The sequence below is a fragment of the Musa acuminata genome, chromosome BXJ3-2, assembly GCF_036884655.1.
Source record: "Musa acuminata AAA Group cultivar baxijiao chromosome BXJ3-2, Cavendish_Baxijiao_AAA, whole genome shotgun sequence".
Classification (NCBI taxonomy): Eukaryota; Viridiplantae; Streptophyta; class Magnoliopsida; order Zingiberales; family Musaceae; genus Musa; species Musa acuminata.
The window spans coordinates 28,550,062-28,574,524 of NC_088350.1; the positions used below are offsets into that span (position 1 = coordinate 28,550,062).

The 24,463-nt window shown below is 39.3% G+C and overlaps 2 protein-coding genes across 5 annotated transcripts; both read left to right on the plus strand.

Annotated features, from left to right (window-relative positions):
* The first annotated feature begins 5,891 nt into the window (after nt 1-5,891).
* LOC108952209 (inositol-tetrakisphosphate 1-kinase 1-like) lies at nt 5,892-13,961 on the plus strand. 2 transcript variants are annotated; one of them, XR_010494501.1, is made up of 4 exons: nt 5,892-6,046; nt 6,120-7,553; nt 10,113-12,028; nt 13,518-13,961. XR_010494501.1 is itself a non-coding variant. In XM_065139678.1 (2 exons), the coding sequence occupies exon 2, from the start codon at nt 6,174-6,176 to the stop codon at nt 7,215-7,217; it is 1,044 nt and encodes a 347-aa protein (XP_064995750.1). In that variant the 5' UTR covers nt 5,892-6,046; nt 6,120-6,173; the 3' UTR covers nt 7,218-7,605. The 2 variants fall into 2 exon arrangements, 1 of the variants encoding a protein (XP_064995750.1); XM_065139678.1 differs by lacking the exons at nt 10,113-12,028; nt 13,518-13,961 and having other exon boundaries at nt 6,120-7,605.
* A 670-nt stretch (nt 13,962-14,631) lies between these two features.
* LOC103975746 (probable inactive shikimate kinase like 2, chloroplastic) lies at nt 14,632-23,193 on the plus strand. Of its 3 annotated transcripts, XR_010494195.1 has the most exons (9): nt 14,633-14,923; nt 16,589-16,779; nt 16,880-17,074; nt 18,758-18,819; nt 20,186-20,252; nt 20,337-20,455; nt 21,521-21,697; nt 22,203-22,383; nt 23,056-23,193. XR_010494195.1 is itself a non-coding variant. In XM_065138303.1 (8 exons), exons 1-8 carry the CDS (start codon nt 14,672-14,674, stop codon nt 22,304-22,306), a joined length of 1,155 nt encoding a protein of 384 aa, XP_064994375.1. In that variant the 5' UTR covers nt 14,632-14,671; the 3' UTR covers nt 22,307-22,510. The 3 variants fall into 3 exon arrangements, 2 of the variants coding, with proteins under 2 accessions (XP_064994375.1, XP_009389081.2); XM_065138303.1 differs by lacking the exon at nt 23,056-23,193 and having other exon boundaries at nt 14,632-14,923; nt 20,198-20,252; nt 22,203-22,510; XM_009390806.3 differs by lacking the exon at nt 23,056-23,193 and having other exon boundaries at nt 22,203-22,510.
* The last annotated feature ends 1,270 nt before the right edge of the window (nt 23,194-24,463 follow it).

Consider the following 24,463-nt stretch of genomic DNA (forward strand, 5'->3'; position numbering starts at 1 on the left):
TGGAAGCTAAGCTACACAAAGGAGAGATTAATGCAATTCGAAAAGGTGAAAGTATAGATCTTTGGCATAAGAGGCTTGGACATATCAGCGAGAAGGGACTTCAAACTCTTGCTAGAAAGCAGTTCTTACCAGAGTTGCAAGGCACATCTCTTAAATCTTGTGATCATTGCTTAGCTGGAAAAACACATAGAGTTGCATTTCAGACATATCCATCATCTAGAAGATCTGATGTTATTGATTTAGTTCATACTGATGTTTGTACTATGCAAACTAGAACTCTTGGAGGTGCTCTTTATTTTGTTACTTTTATTGATGACCATTCTAGAAAAGTTTGGGCTTTTGCTTTAAAATCTAAAGACCAGGTACTCGATGTTTTCAAGGAGTTTCATGTCAATGTTGAAAGGGAAACTGGCAGAAAGCTAAAGTGTGTTCGATCAGATAATGGTGGCGAGTACAGGGGTCCTTTTGAGAATTATTGCAGGTTCCATGGTATCAGGCTTGAGAAAACAGTTCCTAAAACTCCTCAGCAGAACGGTGTGGCAGAAAGGATGAACAGAACCATTGAAGAAAGGATTAGGTGTATGCTTTCCCATGCCAAGTTACCAAAGTCATTTTGGGGGGAGGCTATGAGAACTACAGTTGATCTGATAAATCTTTCTCCATCAGTTCCTCTGCAAGGTGATGTTCCAGAGAGAGTATGGAGAGGAAAAGATATATCTTATAATCATTTGAGAGTCTTTGGGTGTAAAGCATTTGTTCATATTCCCAAAGATGAGAGGTCCAAGCTTGATAATAAGGCAAAAGCATGTATCTTCTTGGGATATGGTCATGAAGAGTTTGGGTACAGATTATGGGATCCAGTGAACAAGAAGATTATTAGAAGCAGAGATGTTGTGTTTCTTGAAGACCAATTGTTTGATGATGGTGATAATGTTGAGAAGCCAGAAACCTCTGTTTATATTCCTTGGAGTTTGGGTCCAGTTCCTTCACCTGTAGTTCATGATGATCATGGGGGAGATGAACAAGAAGATAGTGGTGAGAATACCAGTGATGATACACCTACAGTTGATGATGCTGAACCAACTGAACAGGCACCTCCACCACCAGTTGAGATTCCATTAAGAAGATCCACTAGAGAGCGACAACCCTCTACCAGATATCCTCCACATGAGTATGTTATGCTTACTGACGGGGGAGAGCCAGAAACTTACCAAGAAGCTATTCTACATGAGAATAAGAATGAGTGGGTTAATGCCATGCAAGAAGAGATGAGATCCTTGCTTGAGAACCACACCTATGACTTGGTAAAGTTGCCTAAAGAGAAGAAAGCTCTCAAGAATAAGTGGGTTTACAAATTGAAGACCGAAAGCAATAGCTCACAACAGAGATACAAGGCACGACTAGTTGTGAAAGGATTCAGTCAGAAGAAAGGTATTGACTTTGAAGAAATATTTTCTCCGGTTGTGAAAATGTCCTCTATCCGAGTTATTCTTGGTTTGGCTGCCCGCTTGAATTTAGAAGTTGAGCAACTTGATGTAAAAACAGCATTTCTTCATGGTGACTTAGAAGAAGAAATTTACATGGAGCAACCAGAAGGTTTCAAAGTCAAGGGAAAAGAAAATCTGGTATGTAAGCTTAGGAAAAGCTTATATGGACTCAAACAGGCACCTAGACAGTGGTACAAGAAGTTTGATTCCTTTATGATGAGCCAAGGGTATGATAGAACCACATCTGATCATTGTGTGTTTATGAAGAAATTTTCAGATGATGATTTTATTATTTTACTGCTATATGTTGATGATATGTTGATTGCTGGCCATGATGTTGGAAAAATTGAAAAGTTGAAAAGAGAGCTAAGTAAGTCTTTTGCGATGAAAGACTTGGGATCGGTGAGACAAATACTTGGCATGAAGATTCTTCGTGATAGGAAGAAAAGGAAGATTTGGCTATCTCAGGAGACTTACATTGAAAAGGTTCTTGAAAGATTCAACATGAGTAAAGCCAAAGCAGTTTGTTCTCCACTTGCAGGTCATTTCAAGCTGAGTTCAAAACAATGTCCTACAAGTGAGAAAGAAAAAGAAGAAATATCCAAAGTGCCTTACTCATCTGCAGTAGGCAGTTTGATGTATGCTATGGTTTGTACTAGGCCAGATATAGCTCATGCAGTTGGAGTTGTTAGCCGATTTCTCTCAAATCCTGGAAAGGAACATTGGGCAGTAGTGAAATGGATATTAAGATATCTAAGAGGTACTTCCAGGTTGTGTTTATGTTTTGGTGATGATGAACCTGTGTTAGAAGGGTACACAGATGCAGACATGGCAGGTGATACTGATTCCAGGAAGTCCACTTCGGGATTCTTGATGAAATTTGCAGGAGGAGCAGTCTCTTGGCAGTCTAAGTTACAGAAGTGTGTTGCTCTATCAACCACAGAAGCAGAATACATAGCAGTTACTAAAGCCTGCAAGGAAGCTTTATGGATGAAAAAGTTTCTACAGGAATTGGGCTTGAAACAGGAAGTATATACTGTTTACTGTGACAGTCAGAGCGCCATTCACCTCTCCAAGAATTCAACATACCATTCTAGATCCAAGCATATTGATGTGAGATATCACTGGATTCGTGATGTGCTTGAGATGAAAGAATTACAGTTGGAAAAAGTACATACCAGTGAGAATGGTTCAGATATGTTGACAAAGTCTTTGCCTAAGGAGAAGCTTGAAGCATGTAGGCGAAGAGCGGGCTTGGTACAGCCCACCATATGAGCTGGAGGGGGAGAATTGTTGGGTCCAGCCCATATGTGGGCTTGGACAAATTGGGCCTATTGAGCCCAAATCACTAATTAAGATGAAGTAAGGCAAATTAGGGCATGCAGGAAAAATGCAGAGCAGGGTGCAGCGTACGTGCACAGTGAACAGCAACGACGTGCAGAGAGAAAAGAGGAGAGAGAAATAGAGAGAGAAAGTAAGGTTTCTGAGTTTTCTGCTTGACGATCGGTGGCCAAACGTTGTCAGTTTCGGCCCAAATTTTATGTGGAGAATCCTTGCAGCAAACTCTACAATCCTAACGGTGTTGATCTGCGGTTTACCCTCTCTAAGGTACTTTCCTGCGATATCCACTCTGTGAGACCTAGAAATCTCTTTGGAGGAGATTCACCTATGTGATGAAGATATGATATTCTTGAGCCAAGATCTATGTTCTTGATGTTATTCTGATCCTCTAGTTATTCTAGAGAAGACCTACTGTAAACCTGTTATCATCATTATTGATAGTGGAAGTTTGAGGTGGACTACGGTCCCGTGGTTTTTCCCACATTGGGTTTTCCACGTTAAAAAGATTTGGTCTCACTGTGTGATTGATTTATTGCTCTATTGTTTATGCTGTGCTGATTGATATTTTCATTTGGATATCAAGTTGGTATTTTGATGAGGAACCTATTTTGATACACAAAGAGGGAAAGAATTATTCCGCATTAACAGGTTTCTTCCCAACACTTATATCAAGCCACCTTCCAACCATATCAGCCTTTTCCCTTTTTTTTTTCTTTTTTTTTTTAATGCTTGAGAGAATTCAATCTCCTACTTAACAAGTGATAAGACATATTTTGGACTCCATAACTCAAGTGATAAGACATATTTGAGAGATTTTCATGCACCAAGACAGAAGCCATGTCGAGGCACCCCTTAGTACGTCCCGTCTCAGAAAGTTTAGGACGATGTCGCCTGGTACTGTTCCATGCATTCCGGGACGACGATCGTATGAAGGTACTACCTTGCTTCTCAGGGATCGATTGGCATGCCAAACCCACGTACAATCGATCCTTGCATAGTAATATAAAAGTCCATGACCGACATCTGACTAAGGGAGGCAAACAAAGAGAAAAAAGAAGTCAATCACTAACTTAATCATCGAGAGGCCAAAGTCGGGAACCCCCGACGAGAGCCTTTCGTGTAGGAGTGTAGCCGCTCTCGAAAGTACGATCGCCTCGATCGAGAAATGCCCTCCTCGAAGACGACACCAGAATCCCGACCGAAGGCTGCCTTCACTCAGACGACGTCAGCATCCCGACATGTCGTACCTCAATGCGCCTCGCCCTCACCGATCATGAACTCCCGACATCAACCCGTGGACCAGGTCATGCTGATCCACCAACCCCGATGCATAAGTTCCTCAATAACAAGATAAGACACTATTTATCGAAGTGCTTATCGAACTAGAGTCTAACCCATTTGTTATCATTGATCTATTAAAGAAAAAGATAAACTTAGATCCTATTAATTAAAGAAGGGTGAAACATAATTGAAAGTGAAGCCATCCATAAAATGATAAGAAACGAAGGTAAAAAAGGAAAAAAAGATGGGTAGCGCGAACATCAACGAAGGAAAGGTATTAAGAGAAAGGGGTTTTAATGAATAAGCCTCTTAAATCGACTCGGTCAGGCTAAAGATAGTGGGCGTTCTAAAATACGAGTAACTTAGAAATACTATAAAGATTGCAGCATTCAACCGTGTAAATTAAGCTTGGGTTCGATCACAAGTCCTCGCACCATCACTTGGATAATTCCACCCAAGCATTAGAATATGGAATTTTCCCTCCGGTGTATGGATGATATTTTTTATTACTAATTTTAATAGGTGAAATCTAATCAATAATAATAATAATTATTATTATTATTTAAAAATAAAAGTAATAACAATACAGTCAATCTTACCCGACATGTGAACTGAATAAAGTAAATGACATCGTAAGCACATATAGAAAATCACATTTGAAGTGTTAATCCATGAGAATTGTCAACTTCAAATTCATTTTTGAAATTTAATAATCAGAAAATGACAGATAATAAGTTATTTGCGTCGCATCAAGGATCAATTCTGATATTAATATATTTAATTATACACAAAATGCTCGATCCGTCAACTTGTAATAATAATACCAAGCTATCTCTTTCCTCGGATCCTCACCGGCCATACCTCAAGACTTTTCTGCCTTCCCAGGGATAATTCTTTATATATATACACATAAAGCCATGACATGATTCTGTGTACCGGAGACCCACCCTTTCCAATGGAATCCTGTACCTTGCGTAAGAATCTTTTCCCCGCTTTTATATGTACCGCATCCCAACTCTTGCCGCGTCAACGAGTCATTTGCCTCCTCATCCATCGCCGCGCACCGATTCCACCATCTTTATTGGTGGGCCTCGATTCCGCAATGAAGGCGCATCGCACGCCTCTCAAAGCATGATGAGCGTAGATCAAACGTGTCTACGGTCCAAATCCCTCCCTCGTGCGATTTAGCAGCCCATCGTATTCCTCTTCCCACCTATCAGCGTTTTCATTCGACATGCACCCGTCAGTTTACTATTAGGCAAGTCAACACCTTCCTCTCCCTGTTGGCTTTAAGAAATCAGATTAAATGTCCGAATTGACAGCTACAGTCGTTGATTCTTTATTGCCTCTTGATAATTGTATATTTAAATACGGATAATTATTTTTAAATTTGGTTTGATCAAGTAAGATGGGACGATGGAGATTCTCCCACACGTGCTTCTTTGACGCCCGTTAAAGGGCCAACGGATGGCTCCGCGGCGGCCACGTTGCGCCACTGGTCAGCCACTCGTCGCATCGAGCTTGCGGGCCATGAGCCGTTGGTTCGCCAGCAGGAGATCGGGGCCGTCGGATGGGGAGCTAACCTTGCGTGTTGGGGTTCGCGACGCTGGTAGTGGCCCGTCGTGCCACGTGGCTGATCGCCGCATTCTGCGACAGCTCCTCCCCTCTCGCTCCCCGCCTCTCATCACCGCCCGTGGAGAAATATCCCCGCCGCGTCGTTTCGTTATCAGGGAGAGTGAAACGACCGCGAGTGACTGCACCTCACTTTCGTTGAGCTATAAAAGAAGCCCCAACCTCGGTTCGTCGCCCTCCTCCCCTTTAGTATAGCTCCCTCACTGTCTAACTGCTTCCGTGCTTCTCATCTCTTTGGTGTTGGGTGCGCGAGAACAGAGAAAGAACCCTAATCGTTCGTCGCTTCTCTTCATGTTCTGCTCTTGGTAATCGATGATTTCGGTTCAAGAACCCTAGATTCGAATCGACCTGTGCTCTTAAATGCGGTTTGTTTGGCAGGCAATCGGAGATCGAGGAGGAATTCGACGAGTTTGCTGAGATTCCGAGATAACCATGGCGGGAAACCCTCGGAGGTTCACTGTAGGTTACGCTCTCGCTCCCAAGAAGCAGCAGAGCTTCATCCAGCCCTCGCTTGTCGAACTCGCACGCCGGCGAGGCATCGATCTCGTCCCCATCGACGGCACCCGGCCCCTCGCCGAACAGGGACCCTTTGATTGCTTGCTCCACAAACTCTACGGCGAGGATTGGAAGGCCCAGCTTGACGATTTCGCCACCAGGAACCCTGGCGTCCCCATTGTCGACCCTCCCCTCGCCATCGAGCGCCTCCACAACCGCATCTCCATGCTTCAGGTCGTCTCCGAGCTCGAGATTCCCCAGAACAGGGAGACCTTCGGGATCCCAAGCCAGGTCGTGATCTATGATTCCGGCACCCTCTCCAACTCCGGCGTCGTCGGGGCCCTCCGTTTCCCCGTCATTGCTAAGCCCCTGGTGGCCGATGGCAGTGCTAAGTCTCATAAGATGTCCCTTGTTTTCCACCGGGATGCCCTCCTAAAACTCAAACCGCCGCTGGTGCTGCAGGAGTTTGTGAACCATGGCGGGGTTATCTTCAAGGTGTATGTAGTGGGGGATTACGTTCAGTGCGTGAAGAGGAAGTCTCTTCCGGATGTCTCCGAAGAGAAGTTGGAGTGTTCCGAGGGGTCGGTCACCTTTTCGCAGGTGTCAAACATGACGACACAGGACCCAACGGAGGTAGAGTATTACATGCATCTGGATGAGGCAGAGATGCCTCCGTTGAGCTTTGTCACCGAGATAGCGAAGGGTTTGAGGCAGGCGATGGGACTGTGCCTTTTCAATTTTGACGTGATCAGGGATGTGAAGGTCGGAAACCATTACGTTGTGATCGACATTAATTATTTTCCCGGGTATGCGAAGATGCCATGTTATGAAAACGTCTTAACGGATTTCTTCTGGAATATCGTTCATGAGAACAAAGGACAAGATGCTGAAGTCTCGGCCATCAGCAGCAACGACAAAGATAGTAAGCTTTTGGTTGGCAATCACTGCAAGATGGCAGAAGATATGGAGAACGATGGATGAGGTTCGCGAAGCTGCCTTTCTTTTAGAAATCTGATTTTACTTGAGTACTTGAAAGGTACAATTTGCACTTCTCTGCAAACTAAGATGATCTAAGCATTATGAATATGGCTGCATGCTGTGGACTTGGCTGAATAAGTAGGTTGGGCATAGGCGTTTCTAACTTTGTGACGAGTTTATTTGGTTCTTACATTGACAATGTACATCCTTCATTTTGTGGCAATAATTAGTCACACATCCTTCTAACATGCGTCAACTGGACAATTAGAAGTGTATGGTCTGTGGTTTTTTCAAAAGGATTACATTCTGATTCCAATCAATCAGGCATCTGTAGTACATGTAAGTTTGCAATTTGCCAACCTTATAAACCTACCGTTGAACTTCAGTTTTACTTGATGTTCCTTCTACTGAAATGATACGTTATTATTATCTTTCCTTTGTTTTCATTTGGTTGATATTTGTTGTGCACTACATTTTATACTTCCAATCATATAACTTTCTTTTGGATATTGCAGTCAGCAACTTGCAGGATATTAGGGTAACAACTATTTATAGGTTTTAATGGATAATATCTCAAAGAATGGCTTGAAACCTGTAGGACATATAAAATAGTATGATGATGAATTGTATGGGGTATCCTATGCTAGGTTCTATCTGCTGGCAGATGGCACAGTTTTCTTTTGGCCAGCACTTGGATGAATAGGCACTTGCAGCTGTAGCCCAAAAAAAAGCGAAAAGATTGACAATCACATGAAAAAATGAATGAAGGATTCTTCTGCATCATACCTAATTAATCTTTTTTTTTCATGTAAAGGACTTATTTGATTCCTTATTTGTTGACACATAAGGTTTGTTGCTAGTCCATAGACACTAAGAGCATGGATTGCCTATGCTGTCTGCATGCATTTATTTGAAAAGACCCTTTGTAACATGGGTGTTCGTATTTTTAGGGAGAGAATCCTTTGGGACTCTGTTTCTAAAGGTCGAGAGATAAGAATGCCCTTTCCTTGGCTAGTGAAGCCTAAACCTTAACTACAGTTAACTATGTTACAACTCACTCGTATAGGCTAACTAACCTACAGTTGACTATGTTACAACTCATTCGTATAGGCTAACTAACCTACCCATTTGGAATTAACATTGCCTAAAACCGCATAACACACAATAATTAAGTCAACGTTATCATTAGTAAATCCATCTAAATCATATACACTAAAATAACTCATGATCAAGAATTGATATGAGATTCTTTGGTTACCACAACATAGTCATTTGGATATAACATTTCCTGGGACTACCATGACACAAAATACTTAAAGTCAGTAAAGATCTATGTACTTGCATATAGGAGTCATTTGGAAATAACATTGCCTATAACTACACAACGCAGATTACTTGAGTTGATGTCTTAATTGGTAGGTCCATCTGATAGAACTCACCATCAATTCTTGATATGAGACTATTGGGGTATTACAAACTAGTCATTGGATATAACATTGCCTATGAGTATGTCCATCTAATCGTATAATACTATTAAGGTATATAATATATCACAATCTTTTCCACTTAAAATATTAATTCCCTCATAGAGACCTAATAATATATATGGTCTATAATTCACCTTTGGGGTTCCAATGTGAGTTTGACCGTCCAAGAAAGTCTTCATTTTATTGTGTATCAAGTAGGCCCATTTCTCGGCACATGTCACCCATACTCGGTGGCCCGCTGATTTGTTTTGACACCAATCATCATGATATGGTCTGGTATCTGACAGATTTGGTGACTCGGGTATAATGAGTCTAGCAGTATATGATGCATGGTAAGCACAAGCTTTTGGTAGAGATGACATTGGTCTTTGGCCTGCATCTTTGGGCACTGGGGCAACTAGTGTTGCACTAAATTTGCTTAAAGCAACCAAAGAAAATGCAAGTTGAAGAAGGAACTAGCGTTTTATGCCAAAGCAGCAAGCACAACAATGTGGAGCATACATCTAGTTATACCTGTAATGTTTGAGATTGAGTCATGACAAATGAAACATTTTCTTGATTCTTCCTAGTCTCCAGAGAAAGATTGTCAGTGACTTGCCAACACATTTTCCAGAAGAGGAAAATAGCAATATGGCGTTGAGATTGGGATGATTCAATTCAACCATGGGATGACAGCAGACTGGTGTCTGGATAATGGTGGAGTGGCAGCATGTTGATGGACTAGACCTATGAAGCCCAAACCCTGGCTAGAACTGACTAGACAAGTCATCACTGATATAGTGCTGCATACATGTTAGTATGGTTGAATACCTTTATGAGATAGATTATCTTTGAGGTGAGACATTTGACCAAACCTGTTTGACAATGGAGTGTCTTCTACTCTTTCTTGTGTTTTAATTAATTGTCTTACTACGCCCAAGATTCTAATTGACTTTCGTGGGTATTGATCAGAAAAGCCCTGGGTTTTGATTGGGTAGGACTTTTGAGTCATTCCAGGACAATAGGCCCTAGAATCAGCACATTTCCAATGCTGTTATGCAATTCAAGGGATCCAGAGGCATAGGTGAGTCGCATGTCTTGCAAAGAGGGTGGCCTATGATGCTTGTTCTTTTGCTGGAATTGAGTGTGTAGAAACTCACGGTTGCTAGGCACTGTTCTGTTTGTAGTATCCATATCAAAGCTGTAGTAGCAGTGGTCTGCTGCTTTATAATCCCAGCAGCTGATAAGAACCCATGTTGTATATTCTGAAGAGAAGATTATAAGGACGAAGATGACAGAGACAACAAAAGTGATTTCCTTTTTATCTGCAGTAGTATTTTGCACAACGAAAACTTTTAGGAAGTGGAACCTGTGTTGGTGGCTATAATTACACTTGGTGCATATATGATAACTAATGCATGGATGCTTACAGAAAAAGCAAAGGCTGCCAAACCAAGGAGCCACTTCGGATGGTGAAATGCTTGATGGTTAAATAGTGAAGTACCAACCATTGATCGATGAAGCAGCCAAAGCAATGCTAAGGCAGATACTAAAGATGACTATGCTAGAATCTTTGATCAATTTGGATAATCATTTGATAGAGAACTTCCAGTCTCTGTCTGAAACATTTGAAAGGTACTTCAAGTCAGAGTTCTCACATTAAACTAATCAGAAGTCCCTACAAATTCTGGAATTTGGTCTTGTGCCTGCAAGCTCTGGTTTTTCAGCTGTTCCCTCAGATTCAGCTGAATTTGGTGAGTCTACTGCAGCGGTAGCAGAAATGATTGGAACAGTTAAATTGAGCAACATAGGAGTGTTATCTGCAGTTCCAGGGTACATTGCCCCATCTACGATACTATTGACATTCCAGTTGGGAATCTGGTGGTGGATTTGCCATAGAATTTGTATGTTGGTGCATGTGTCAGAGAATTTGTATGTCAATCCACTGACATTAGATGAGGCAATGCGTCTTGAGATAGATGATTTTTTGGCACATACCGATATTAACTTTCATGATGATGAAGAGAAACTCCCTGACATTATGTATGCATTTTGATAGTGGTTATTCACGTCTAGCCCTCTGTCAAGTCCAGCTTACAGGGAGCAATGTGCAGAAGCCTCATTGAATGATACTCTAACATATGGATCATCTTACACATAGATGGGGCTTCTTTCATCAGACACCAATATTTAGTATGGTATTTGCCTCTCTCTCGTTGCCTCTAGTTACTCTGGGAGCACCCTTGACAGCAGTCTATTTTGCTACCAAATGTCCTGCCTCCTTTAATATTCTATATAGTTCTAAAAAATTCGTCACTAGCTTGTCTGATTGATGCCTCTGTGTTTTCACATGAAGCTTTTTTAGAGTGGAACTTTTGCTTGAGATGGCTTTCATATATCTGGTTTGTGTAAAAGTCCATTGCTTGAGCACCAGGTTGATTTTTTGTTCCTACTGTTCTAATCTCTTGAGTCTAATTAAGAGGACGATCTGGAGTTTGGTTTACGATAAAATGTAATCAGAAACTAGTGAAATTGCCCACTTCGATTTGGTTCAATACACCACATATTGAACACGATGTGGTACATGTTTAGTTGAACTTTGGTTGACTGGTTTGTTGCTATATTCAAAGACCTCAGTGTTCTCGTGATATGATAAATTGATTTGATTCAAGCATGGGTTTCGATTTGAGAGCGTTTAGTTCTTCTCGAATTGATTGTTGTAGACTACACCGTACATAAGATCGATAATCGACATATAGCTTTTATATGGTACGGTGAAAGCGAGAAGGCTGATTCCTACTATCCTTTACGTTATTAATGGTGAATCTAAGTTAGTATTTATTATCTATATTATCTCTCAGCATTATATAAAATCATTGGTAGTTGCTACTAATTGCTGGTAAATTGTAATACTAATGAAGATTATTTTGAGCCCAGAGAAAAAATTTCAGCCTAGTAAGGTTAGATCGAGTATAACAGTTTTGGGCTTTTTTTTTTTGTTATTAAAGTCGCGATCTGGACCGTAGGTTCGCCCGATGTATGGCTCAGATCAAGCTTGACGAGCCGGGCTCATCACTAAACCGGGTTGCTTATCGGCTCGGGTCGACTCGGGTAAACTGCCGACTCTAGTTTCCGAGTCGATTCTAGCGGGTTCTTATAAAAGGTCAAAAAAAAAAAAAACATAAAGAAAAAGAAAAGGCCTCCACACGCGACGCGACTCGACCGGCGTTTTTGGCTGCCGTCGGACGAGACGGCTCCCCTCTGCAACTGCGAAGGTCGCTTCCCCTCTGCCGCTGACGAAGGCGACCATCTATCCTCTGCCACTGTCCCGGGCACCTCATCCATCTGGTACCTCGTCTCTCCTCCCCTTTTCTCTTCTATTCTTTCGTCTGCGGTTCTCTCTCTTGTTCTCATTTCTCTTCCCCTTCTCTTAAAAGATATATTAGATTGAACCATAAGCTCTTGTAACAATTATTGATGTTCCTTACATGGTTTTCTTGATATGTAAGTATATTACATGAGATATTGAGATTGTTTATGTTCCTGTTGAGTGTTTGCCTGTTTCATGAAAATAGAGATATTAGCATGAACCATCAGCTCTTGTACCAATTGTTGATGTTCTTTACATAGTTTTCTATATTGAGTGTATATTACATGAGAAATTTATAATGTTTATGTTCCTGTTGATGGCCTGTTTCATGATAAAAAGATTCGAGTCGATACATTTATGAGAATATATTCACTATGACATTTTAACAAATAGATTGGTTGCATCGATCAAAGCTAATTCAAACTTAAGTCTAAGACTATCAATGTGATCAGAAAGCGAAAGCAATGACAACGTGTCAACCCTAACCCTAAATTGGAGAAAGGGGGAGCTATGCCGGTAACAGCAAATGGTTCCTAACCTCATCCAAATCAGAGTACAGTATATCCTACTATCCGGCTACATGATAGAACCGGATTGGTCTATCTACAAGCGAGAGACTTAGCTAACTTGGGTTTTAGGATTCACTTAATATATATACTAGGTAGTCCTCTTGTAAAAACATTTATCATCTAATATGAAGGGGGCTAGGGTTATGACAACTATATAAAGAGTTCTTTTAAAGATCAAAAGATTCAACAACAATTATTACAATAGATAACAGAAGCAAGGATCTGGATAGCGTGTGACTTACGATTGGGATGTTATTTAGACTAGGTCGAGCAAATTTATTTATGGAAGTAGCAAGCTTCGGCAGAGTGCATCTATTAATTACCACGTGCTCAGTATCTTATGAAACCTTGTGTTTTTATTTCAACAAAGCTTTTCCTTTGAAAGAGATCTTTTCTGCATTAGATTCAACAATTAAGTTTGCATGTAAGTGTCCATTGAACTGGACTAATGTATATTTCTCATCAAATCTCCTTCTTTGTTGGATTCTGTTGGATTTGTAAGCACTTCCCCATCCATCATTGGAAATAGGAATGTTTGCAAATGTAACTTCAATCTAAATCCTGCCCATAAGGGACATCATGGTTGTGACTTTGCTTAGGAATTTAATTTAGCAACTTTCACCAATCCATCACTTGTCTCTTACTACATTAGTTTGCACTGGGAGTGGGTTCTCGAGTTGGTTGGTTTCCATTTGTTTATTTTTTCTGCATGTTTATTTTTTTCTGTGCAGTATATATATATCCTAAATGGTTGCGTGTTGTTGTGTCAATTATTAATCACTGTGGATTTCTTCTCCGAAACTTTTTTCTTGTTGTATTATTTTGTAGGGCTTCAGTGAGCCTATAATTAAGTTGGTTTTGGGATTTGTAATTTTCTTCTTACTTGTTCTCCTTGTAGAGGGCATTTGTACAATTAGAATGGCAAAAGGATTAGTATGGCAACTACTGAAGACTTGGCAAGGAACCTAGCAAAGGTTTTGTCATTGTACCATCAAATCTTGAGAAGCCTCAACCCCCCAGAACTCCTACTTACCCATGCTGCTCGTCTTGCCAAGAAAGCAGAGGTCCACAGCATCTTCTTGTTCGGAGCTGAAGAACGTTCTCTTCGCAACATTGCTGACCTCATTGATGCTGCTAATTACTCCCTTTCCATCCTTAAGCAGGGTCGCCTCCCATAGTATACAAATGTTGATAGGAACTCTTGTTTGCCCTCTCACACTAATCCTTGGAACTGTCTATCGTATTGCTTCATTGTATTATGACCTTTGAAGTGAAACTTGTTAAAATATGCACTTTAGTGAGGATTGTTAACCTGGATATCATTTATGCTTTGTTGCAGATCTATCGGAGTTCTATGGAGCAAGATCATTTTTATTAAAAGATATACATAGAAATTTGTAGCATTTTGACTAGATTAAATCTGAGATTGCTAAACTGGTCATCCATCAGTTTCCTGTCTCTGATACTCTCATGTCACTCCTGGACTTGTTTCCAAACTATTTTCACATCTGACATTTTGATGTTTTGTTCAAGTACTGTATACTTTCATATTTCTAAATGCTCTTTAATGTTGATTCATATCTTTTTGGAAATGATGATAGGAGGCCACTTATAGGTTATGCCTCCACCTTTGGAGATTCTGCAGTTTAATGTGAAGTTCGCTGTGTGCAATTGAAGCAGAGTTTGATCAATATTCCTAAAGCGCGCGCACGGGGGCGTGCGCGCGCACACACACACGATATTTGAATTTTGGGGAATTATGTGTGTGGACTCGAATACGATATTTGAATTCTCGAGTCAAATGGATTCGGTGTTTTGGGGAATTAAATGCCAAGAGATACTGTAAAAGAAATGCAGTTTATATTTCTTACAAATTTCAATTACGTAGATGAAAATTTTTTTTTGGTTATCTGCGGGTTTGCTTCCCTCGTTTCACGTAATTCTGTAAATTATAAAGGGTAGATACGTAATCGGACTTGTCTCCCTCTTATCCGACGGCTTCTTATCCTCCTACTTCACTTGTTCGGTTCTCTTCCTTTACTCGACGCGCCGATGGCCGCTGCTCTCCTTAACTCCCCGCTCTCAATCTCTACGCACAACCCCAAGAAAACACTAGGGATTCCTCGGCAAGATTTCCCTCTTCTCAACCCTCGCTTTTCCCGCTTTGATCGCAGAAAGCTGCTATCGTCGCCGTTCTCCTTCTCATCTCTTATCCTCTCTAAAAGAAATGGCGTCTTGAACCGGCTGCAATCAGTTTCTGGCGGCCATGTTTCCGCGATTCCTGTTGAATCGAAAAACTATGAGGTCTGGAATATGATTCTACTTTTCCAAATCGAATTCGTTGTTCTTTTGTCGGAGTACCTTGATCTGCGGATCATCACGATCCTAACAGTTGATGCGCGGAAGAGATTTTCGTTTGATTCATGGATGAGACTTGGAGGATAACTGGTTCATTACATAGGAACCCGTAACCTTTTTGCTTTCGTTCTTTGGTACGGTCATTATAATTTCTGCAATTGGACGATCATACAGAAATATGGCTAATTATATATTACCTTGTAATTAGACCTCTTTAGCATCCCAATTTTTAGACTTAAAAAATTTATATTAAAATCCCTAATGAAAGTGAAACGTGTAACTTCATTTATCCAAACGTCGTTGGTTTTACCAATAGAAGTACGAAAATGATAGGCAAAAAAAATAATTTTAATGTTTCAATTATGTTTTTGGTGGTGGTGGACAATGTCGCCGATGAAGTCCGCAGGTCATTGTTGTGGATGAAAAGGAAGAGCAGCGATAAAAGGTGAGACAAAAGGCGAGGAGGAAGAAGACGACGTAGATGCCGACGCTTTACATCTGCATTGACACCACTCGGCAACTACGTCGATGCCGATAATGATGCGAGGAAGGGTGGTGTCGCTCCGCATCTGCATCGTTGTCGATGTCGATATAGACGTCGAGTGGTCCTTTTGTCGCTATGCATCTATGTTGGTGCTGACGTAGTTGTCGAGCGTCACTGATGCAGATGCAAAGAGTCGACATCTATGTCATCCTCTTCTTCCTCTCCTTTTGCCTCATCTCTCATCGTCGCTCTCTCTTCTCATCCACAACAGTCACCCACGGCCCTCAGCATCTATCACCACCAAAAACATAACTGAGATATTGAAATTACCTTTTTACCGATTGTTTTCGTGCTTCTATTGGTAACACCGACAACGTTAAGGTAAATGGAGCTAGATGTTTTACTGTCATAACTATAAAGATTTGAATATAATTTTTTTTTAACTCTAGGGACCGGGATGCTAAAGAGGTCTAACTACAGGGTGTAATATGTAATTAGCTCCACGGAAATACAGGGCTAAAGTGGAAGTGTGGGTACAGAAACAATCTAACAAAACACGTTTTGGTTATATCTTTTATAGATTTTTTTTTAGGAGCTATCATCTCGGACCAGGGGTTATCATTATGAGAGAATTGTAATGCCACATTTTAGGGAGGGAAACTGGCATAACATAAGTTTTGGGACCTAGTGTGGGGTGATCTAAGAGTTATTATTTAGATTAAAACAACAATATAGGGTGTAATAGAATTTAAGTTTCACTTAATTTTTATGAGGAGAATCACTCATCGCTGAGTTGCTAATTTTATATTTAATTCATACCTCAATGTTACATTTTTTAGAACATTTTGTTTTCGAGCATGATAGAATGTCATCTATTCTTGAAGTGTCATCAAATTTGTTGTCAGTTGTGTAAAAGAAAATTGTATGTTATTAATTTTGTTGTGTCTAACGTCATGGATGATTTCTCTTTCTGATGGTCCTATGGTTAAATGTCACAAAACAATCTTGTCAATGTTCGTTTTAGCTTGTAAATGCAACTTTATGCATGCACTTTATAGTATCTGAGAAAGTTATGTTATGTCGCTGTGGCTCATTGACTCACATCCTATATGTAATATTTTGTGCAGTTCTCCGATGGTGATGCAGAGGTAGAACTGAGACTTGATATTAGTAAATTAGATATCATGAGCCCCAGTGATATTTTTGTGGACATGGATGAGACTTCGTTATTAGTTAGAGTAAAAGCTTCTGGGACTCTCATAACTCTTATGGAAGCAAATTGTTTGTTTGAGAGGATAAAGCCTTCTGAAACTATATGGTTGGTACAGATGGAAATGCTGAAAGTATAGGAAATTCTTACAATATAAATGCACCTTTGTTCTTAGATACCACTTTATGAAACTCACTTTTCCTATCAGGTATATAGATGAGGATCAGCTAGTAGTTAACCTGAAAAAATGTGACAGAGATTTAAAGTGGCCTGATGTGATGGAATCCTGGGAGTCTCTTACAAAAGGAATCCTGCAATTGCTGAAAGGAACTTCAATCTACATTGTTGGAGATTCCACAGAGATAAATGAAAAAGTTGGCAGTGAACTTGCAACTGGAATTGGGTATGGTTCTTCTATTTTGATTTTCTTCTGTTCCATACAAGTCAGCTATCCATATATAAAATTACCTCATGGTAATCAACGTGTTGCTGAAGCACTGAATTAGTTCTTTAATTTGTTTCCTGCTGGGTGCTAAGTGAAACTGCTCTGTTGATGACTAAGTCGTATCGTTCCTGCATCAGTCGATTAATTCAGGCGAATATATACATTTACAAAAAGCCATTTTATTTTTCATGTATGTGATAAGAAGATAGAAGGCTGGAAGTTCCTCTCCCATTGGCATCTCATGCTTATCTTCGAGAGACATATGTCCTTCCAAATTTCAATGATTTTCCTTGCTGTTCTTCTGTTGCATCATTAGTGTCCTTGTTTGGTAGCCATGTAGTTGCGATATGCACATGGAAAGTTTTGATGAAATTGAGATAGAAACAATAATGAACTGAGATAGCAATCTTTGAAACTGCATGATAAGCAAAACATTCCATGTATTTTGATTTTCCTCTATACCATCTACTCAGGACCTAAAAACTAGTGTGTCCATGTAACAAAAATAAAATACTGTAAATGAATGTGAACAATCTGCCTATAAGAACAATAACTGCAGTACCTTGGACTTCATCTTTAAGCTTAGCACATTCATCAATGATGAATGCTATTCTGGCAAGTAAATAAAATTTTTTTTTTATTAGAAGCTGTTCCAGAAACATTACCAAGGAATATACAGGAAGCCCTTCAACTTCAGTACTCACACCGAAATCCTCTCTATGACTACACACAACTGCTTGATACTTCAATTATTCAATTATTTGTTATTATTAAAATGATTGAATAATTAAGAATACTTGGATAATACTTAATCGATACTTCTTGAGAGAATGTTTTATTTTCAATGTTTGATCATTCGATCACAGATGAGACAGTTATTGTAACATCCCTGGTTAGTCCCACATCGAAAGTGGGCAAGACTAAGATTGACTTATAAGGGTCTGATGAGTGTACTACTATCAACTTCAGTTTAAGCATTTTGGTCAGTGGTTTAGACTAAACGAAGTTGATAGGCCAGTTAGCCCATCAGGCCCAAGTCATTATAGTTATCTGTTGTTTGTGTTTGAAGTCACATTGTGATTTATGAAATCTAAATGATATTAACACATTTATTATAAGTTCCTCTCAGCTTCTCTATATGATTTCAAGATATGACTTTATATTCAGATGCTGTAATTGAATATCAAGTGCTTTCATACCTAATGCATTGGTTTTTGCAGTATCCACACCATATGGTATCCTAAATTTTCAAGATTTGACAAATTGGCATTCCCGTATTGTGTTGTATCTGTATCCTATGTTGGTTTCCACTATTCAAAGACTAGCATAAACTATGCCACTAATCTTTACACTAATTTGGCTTGATTTTCTTAACTTTCTTATTTTTACAAATTTAGATATCTTTTCATTAGATTAATTCACATTTCGGTACTAGATATTTATACTATTTACTTTCTTTTATTGGATATGCTGCAAGGTATCCAGTAACCAATGTATTTTGTCTAGTTTGCATCCTGCAAGTTATCCAGTAAATGCATATGATATATTTACTTGTATGCTCTGATGTGACAAAAAGAGTTGATTGGAAATGGTCTCTTACATTTTAAGGTCCTCAAGGTCAATATTATCATGATTTTGCAGATACATTCCATTTAGTACAAGTGACTTGCTGGAGAGATATGCTCAACAATCTATTGAGTCATGTAAGTTTTCTTTAGTAATTATCAAATACTCATTCATGCTAAAGTAGTTAGAAGGCATACATAGATCATGAACATTATTTCCGGAATTTCTAGTTCTTTATCGTATATATTGCTTCCTTCTCCACGGAAGTTCTCATGTTGAATAAAAGATAAAGCCTATATAAATTTGGATAAAGGAATATTATTCTAGGCAGAGAAAATATATGACTGACTTGATTGTCTATTGATATTAATATCTTAGAAATATCTAATAATCATGTTATATACTTGGCTAGCAAGTGTTGTATTATCTTGCACTTGTTTCTGGACATAAAAATGAAATGGCTTTACAGTTAGGAGATCATATCATAAAGGTTTTAATTGACTAGCTTTTGTTTACTTTGTCACTGTGGGTAATCTACTTCAATAAGTACACCACGTTAGGTCACTTTCGGAAAGATAATTGTCATGCTTGTTTGGAACTTGTAATCTCAATACTGATTTCGCAACTGGTGGGACTTGTACAATACTGGTATACCAACCTATGCTGCATGGTGTCATAAAAAAAAGTAATAAAAATTGGATACCAATCAGTTCCAACCTTTGTGGTCCGCTTTGTCTTTGCTAAACAGTAAATACTGGTAGATATGTACCAATCAGGCTGGTATTTGAAACATTGCTTGCAAAACTTTTTGTTTTCGTATTTGTTGATAAATGGTTTCATGATACAAATATATGATATAAATTATGGATAAGAATTTCTAAAACAAGAAATCGATAGAACTTGTTGGTATAAATAAACAATGAAAAGAGCGCATGAATGTGGCAAACGTATGCTCATGGATCCAAGCCGCCATTGATATGTTCAGTCGATAGGAGTAATAAAGTAAGTTATTGTATAAACAAGTTTGATTCGATTCTAGGTTTGATCGTGAAGCATGAATAATACCTGAGCTGTTTATGTTATTCATGTTCATACTTCTTTGCAAGTGTAAGGCTGACATCCAATTGCATGATCTGGTGATAATTGGTCCCAAAGTTTAAATATGTTCTACAAATCTTATAGTGGGCGAAGAGCAGCTCTACACATTTGCTTTATTCTTCAAGTCCCACATCGACTTCTTTGGATTTTCTTTTTTTTGTTCCATTAAGATGCTCAAAAAACAAAGCACATGATGAATATGAAAGTTTGATCATGATAGTTCATGAAATACATTAGTCTTAGCTTTGTAAAATATCTATCAACTCTTCCAGTTTAGTTATGCTAGAACTTGTTCATGCAGCAACTAAGTGTTATGAAGTTTATATCTCTGAATCATTCATAAATGCAAGATTGGAGACCCTTTGGTGCTCCAAAGTCTTCACTTTTTAATGTTATGCATTTCAGGGGTTGTTTCAGACGGAGCAGATTCTGTTGCTGAAGCTGAAGGTTCTATATTGCAAAGTCTTAGTAGGTACACTTTATAATTTTGTTCTTTTAGTAGTTTTGACTCCATTGTGGAGAGTGAAAGATCAATCCAAGTTCAGTATGCTTTTAGCCATGCCCGAAGCGTTGTTGCGACTCTAGGAGGAGAGCATGGAGCTGCTAGAACACATGATAAGTGGCGATACCTTCATGCAGGATTCACTGTTTGGTTGTCCATATCTGAAGCAGCAGGCAACCCCTTCTTTTACCATTATATGTTTGTTATGCTCATAAACATTGCATTTTTCATTCTGTAACTAACAATTTATCTTGAAATTTCTGAATCCTGATATGATCTCAGTTTTATAACAAGTGAATCTAGAAGGGTCTTCGTTTTGAGCAGAACAGATAATTTGTATGATGTTTCTTATATTATACCATTACTGTATCCTGGGTTCAGATTGTTGACTATGGAATTTAAGGATCCTTATAGTTTCATCCAAGGAAAAGCAAAATAATAGTTGAGAAAACAAGTTTCTTGATTGACATGTAGCATCTCAGTTGTTTAGTTTTCTCTTTGAAAGTGCAGTTAGTCTTGATCATGGGATTAGGATACATGTACATAATATGGATGGAAGATTTTCATCTCTTTTCTCTGTTTAAACATCTTCCTTTGTCCTTTTGGTGGATGTCATGGTTGAAAGATGATGATGCATTGTATCTAAAATTTCAGGACCACTTTAATCTAATTTGACAGAGGTAATTTCTTGTTTGGTTTAATATTTAAGCAAATAGTAAGCTAGAAACAATTATAAAAAAAAATATGAATTAATAAGCTATATTGGAGGGATGTTTAGGCATTGGACCCAAGAACAAACAACTTTCAAATTTGCAATATCAAAGCCATTAATTGACTGAAGGTTATAATGGGCCAGCCAACAAAACATTGGCATGGGTCTGGCCTACCTATAACAGGCATTTTTTATTGGTTCCAGCCTCCAGGTGGAAAGGATAGTATATGGTGTCTACTTGTTTTATTGCTCAGGTCAAGACAGCTCGATGTAGCTGACCTGATCAGGGCAAACTTTGTTACATGTAGCATTGCTACAATACTAGAGACATTAAGTACCATTTCTGTTCTTATGCATGAGACATTATTTTTTCATATCAACTGCTGCAATTCATGATATATTTGGACACTGAATGGAAAGAAGTAAGCGGTATCTATTTTCAATTTAGAGTGCCAACTGCTAACCTAGTCACTATCATATTGAGATAATTTATTTCATGATGATCGATGTTGGTTTGCTGATGCAGACGAAGCTTCTGCTAAGGAGGAGGCCAGAAGGCATGTACAAGACGGAAGGCTTGCTTATTCAAATGCTGATATAGTTATGAAGCTTGGTGGATGGGAACCAGATCAGTCGCGAGTTGTTGCTCAGGCTTGTTTAAGTGCACTGAAACAATTAACCCTGTCAGACAAGCAGCTTACAGGTATGGAGATATCACTTTGTCGGTTGTTATTATGTTCGAAGTTATACAAATTGGGATCTGCCGTAAAGCAAATTCTTTTATGCCAACCATGTTCAAGATAGAATTTCATTGATGTCCTCATTTGCAACCTCACTGCTCCAAGGAGCTTCCCGCACTAGCAATCGTTAAGATGCACATATGGGTCGTGTAACTTGAATCTGTAGCATTAATTAAAATAGAATAGCTGATCTGAAAAGGACTGCTGTTACTTTTTCTAACTTTTGCACTTCATCGCAAGCTTGAGCATGTATTTCGTTGTATCGAAACCAAATTATGTTATATATAATGGTGGAAGTACAACATTAATGCTGCATCTTAGCATCCTTAAGAATTAGAACATTGTTAATCCAAATTAGTTTTTATCTGTATTAAAACCACTCAATAGTGGTACACACTTGAGTTGTGTGGTACTGTGGTCCTAGTGCTGCTGATTTTTAATCAGGTTGTAACTGGATACATCTCACAGGGAAGAAGAGTCTTTACGTCAGATTAGGATGTCGTGGAGATTGGCCAGACATCAAGCCCCCAGGATGGGATCCATCAAGTGGAGTAGACCCTCCTGAGTCCTAAAGAAGCAATCACGGGATCTTGTGATCTCTTCTCGTTAAGAGAAAAGTCGAAGTTCCAACGAGACCGTGCATCGAGAGGTTTGTTTGCCTTGAACCGTCCTTTTTCATGTGTTTATCTGCCATTATTATTATTATTATTATTTTTACGTGTTTATATGTATTTACGCAGCAGATATTTCAATAATTAAAATGTTTTATTCTCTCCTGACTTCGCCCATGTACAGATTCATATTTGTTTGTCACGTATTTATAACATGAAGTTGATTTCTAATCATATGCCCCCAGTCACATGAACCAACCATATCTCTCTGATCATGTATTGTAGACCTGCTTCTATGCATTGTAGACCTGTTTACAGTGTTATGATTAAAGATGTATTTTTTACAAGGAGGAAAAAGAGAGCATGATTCCATTACTAGAACATCTAAAAGGAGGTCCGAACTAGGAAATCAGGTCTCTAGCTGTGTTAAAATCAGATTCCTAGGTAAATAATGTTGAAAAATGTCTAAATACTTTTTTCTATCGTACCCTTTACAAATGCTAGAATGTCACAAAGGATCATAACCCAGCAAACTGAGGGTTGAGTGAATTGACAATGACTATTAAGTCGATTTCTAGGAAGACAACCTTATAGCAGTTTCTGCATAAAATCACAAATAAAAAGAATTTTGATTATTTCTACATAAGATGCTTACTTACTATTTTGATTATTTTGATCATAACCCAAAGTAGTTTGTGCCTATGTTTCAGATCGTTCCCCAGAAGTAAATACAAGAAGAATAGACACTCGGGCAGCATTATTATGCTGTCATCGCCTTAGTGGTCGGGTGAGTGGAAACCACAAAGGGTTGTTCCAACTTTTTATCTTTTTCTCATTCTTCCATGCTTATTTATACACGAAGATTGTAGAATTGCGGCCATCAAGCAGTGTCTCGGCTGTGCTTGATGGTGTGTGGTTGACACCTTTCCCAGGCGATCACACGACAATTTTATTTGAGGGATGATACCCACGAGACGTGGACTGTGCCCTCCACTTGATCGACTATTGTCCCCACTTCAAAGAGTTACAACCAAAGAAGAAATATCAGATAGCATAGGTCGAGATCTATGAATTTACCAACCGACTACATTTCGCCGAAATGGAATGTTGTTCTCAGGCACACATCAGATTGTGTCTGAAACCACAAACCGCATTCGAGAAAGGCTAGTCCGAGACGGATGATGATAGATAGGCTCAATCTAAACAAATCACATCCATGAATAATTAGTCAGTGCATTTTTAACTGATGTCCCTTTTTCTTCAGGACCATGCGAGGATTATTTGCATATTGCACTACAAACAAAATGCCACTAGAATTTTCTTTTATTAAGAAGCCAAGCAAACGAACTGTTCGAGCTTGAAAGTGAGCAAGTGCCACAGCTACTGCTGGTACAGATCCGCCAAGGCGCTGTACCAATCGCTGCGATTCCACGTACTCAAGTGTCCCCGTCATGGATGGATCAACCGCCCTCTCCGAGAGAAGAGATCGATGCGACTCTGCCAAAATCCTAAACCCTAGACTTCGGCCTCCTTGGCTTCGTGTCCTTAGGTGTTGCCTTCGACGAATACGAAATGAAGGCGGCGTTCCAACGGTCTAGTGACATAGTACTCGCTTGTAGTTAGGTCTTATGCATTTTTAGACTTACAAAATTTATATTAATATTATTATAATTATAAAAATAAAATATTTAATATCACTTATCTTAATATTATCGATTTTATTGATGAAAGATAGCACCACCTCGAGTCATCTTGCTTCCACCGCCTTAGAAAGTCTATCGGCCTCGCATATCTCGTTGTTGCCCTTGTCCAGTCACAATTCATCTTTCCCCGATAATAACCTTCTCTATCTCTCCTAGTTTTCTATCTCTCGCTCTTCCAGTTGGCCATCGATGCCTATACCTCGGTACCATTGATCTTCGATCGCTCCCACAATGTTCTGCTCTATTGCCAGTTGGCCATCGTCAAGAGGGAACTTGTGATGGTCGACGAATTGGGCCGCTACTCCTGGGCCTTTGTCGATGATGTTCACATCTATGATGTGGTGTCATGAGTCCGATACCATGGGGCCCCCATCTCTAGCTTGCCATAATCCTCCTTTGCGTGCATTGGGTTGAA

Excerpts from the sequence above, each read along its gene's own strand:
- LOC108952209 (XM_065139678.1), top strand. The coding sequence starts at position 6,174 with ATGGCGGGAAACCCTCGGAGGTTCACTGTAGGTTACGCTCTCGCTCCC.
- LOC103975746 (XM_009390806.3), top strand. The coding sequence starts at position 14,672 with ATGGCCGCTGCTCTCCTTAACTCCCCGCTCTCAATCTCTACGCACAAC. Across the intron at positions 17,075-18,757 it reads GAACTTGCAACTGGAATTGG|ATACATTCCATTTAGTACAA; the intron begins GTATGGTTCTTC and ends ATGATTTTGCAG. Across the intron at positions 20,253-20,336 it reads ATATTGCAAAGTCTTAGTAG|CCATGCCCGAAGCGTTGTTG; the intron begins GTACACTTTATA and ends GTATGCTTTTAG.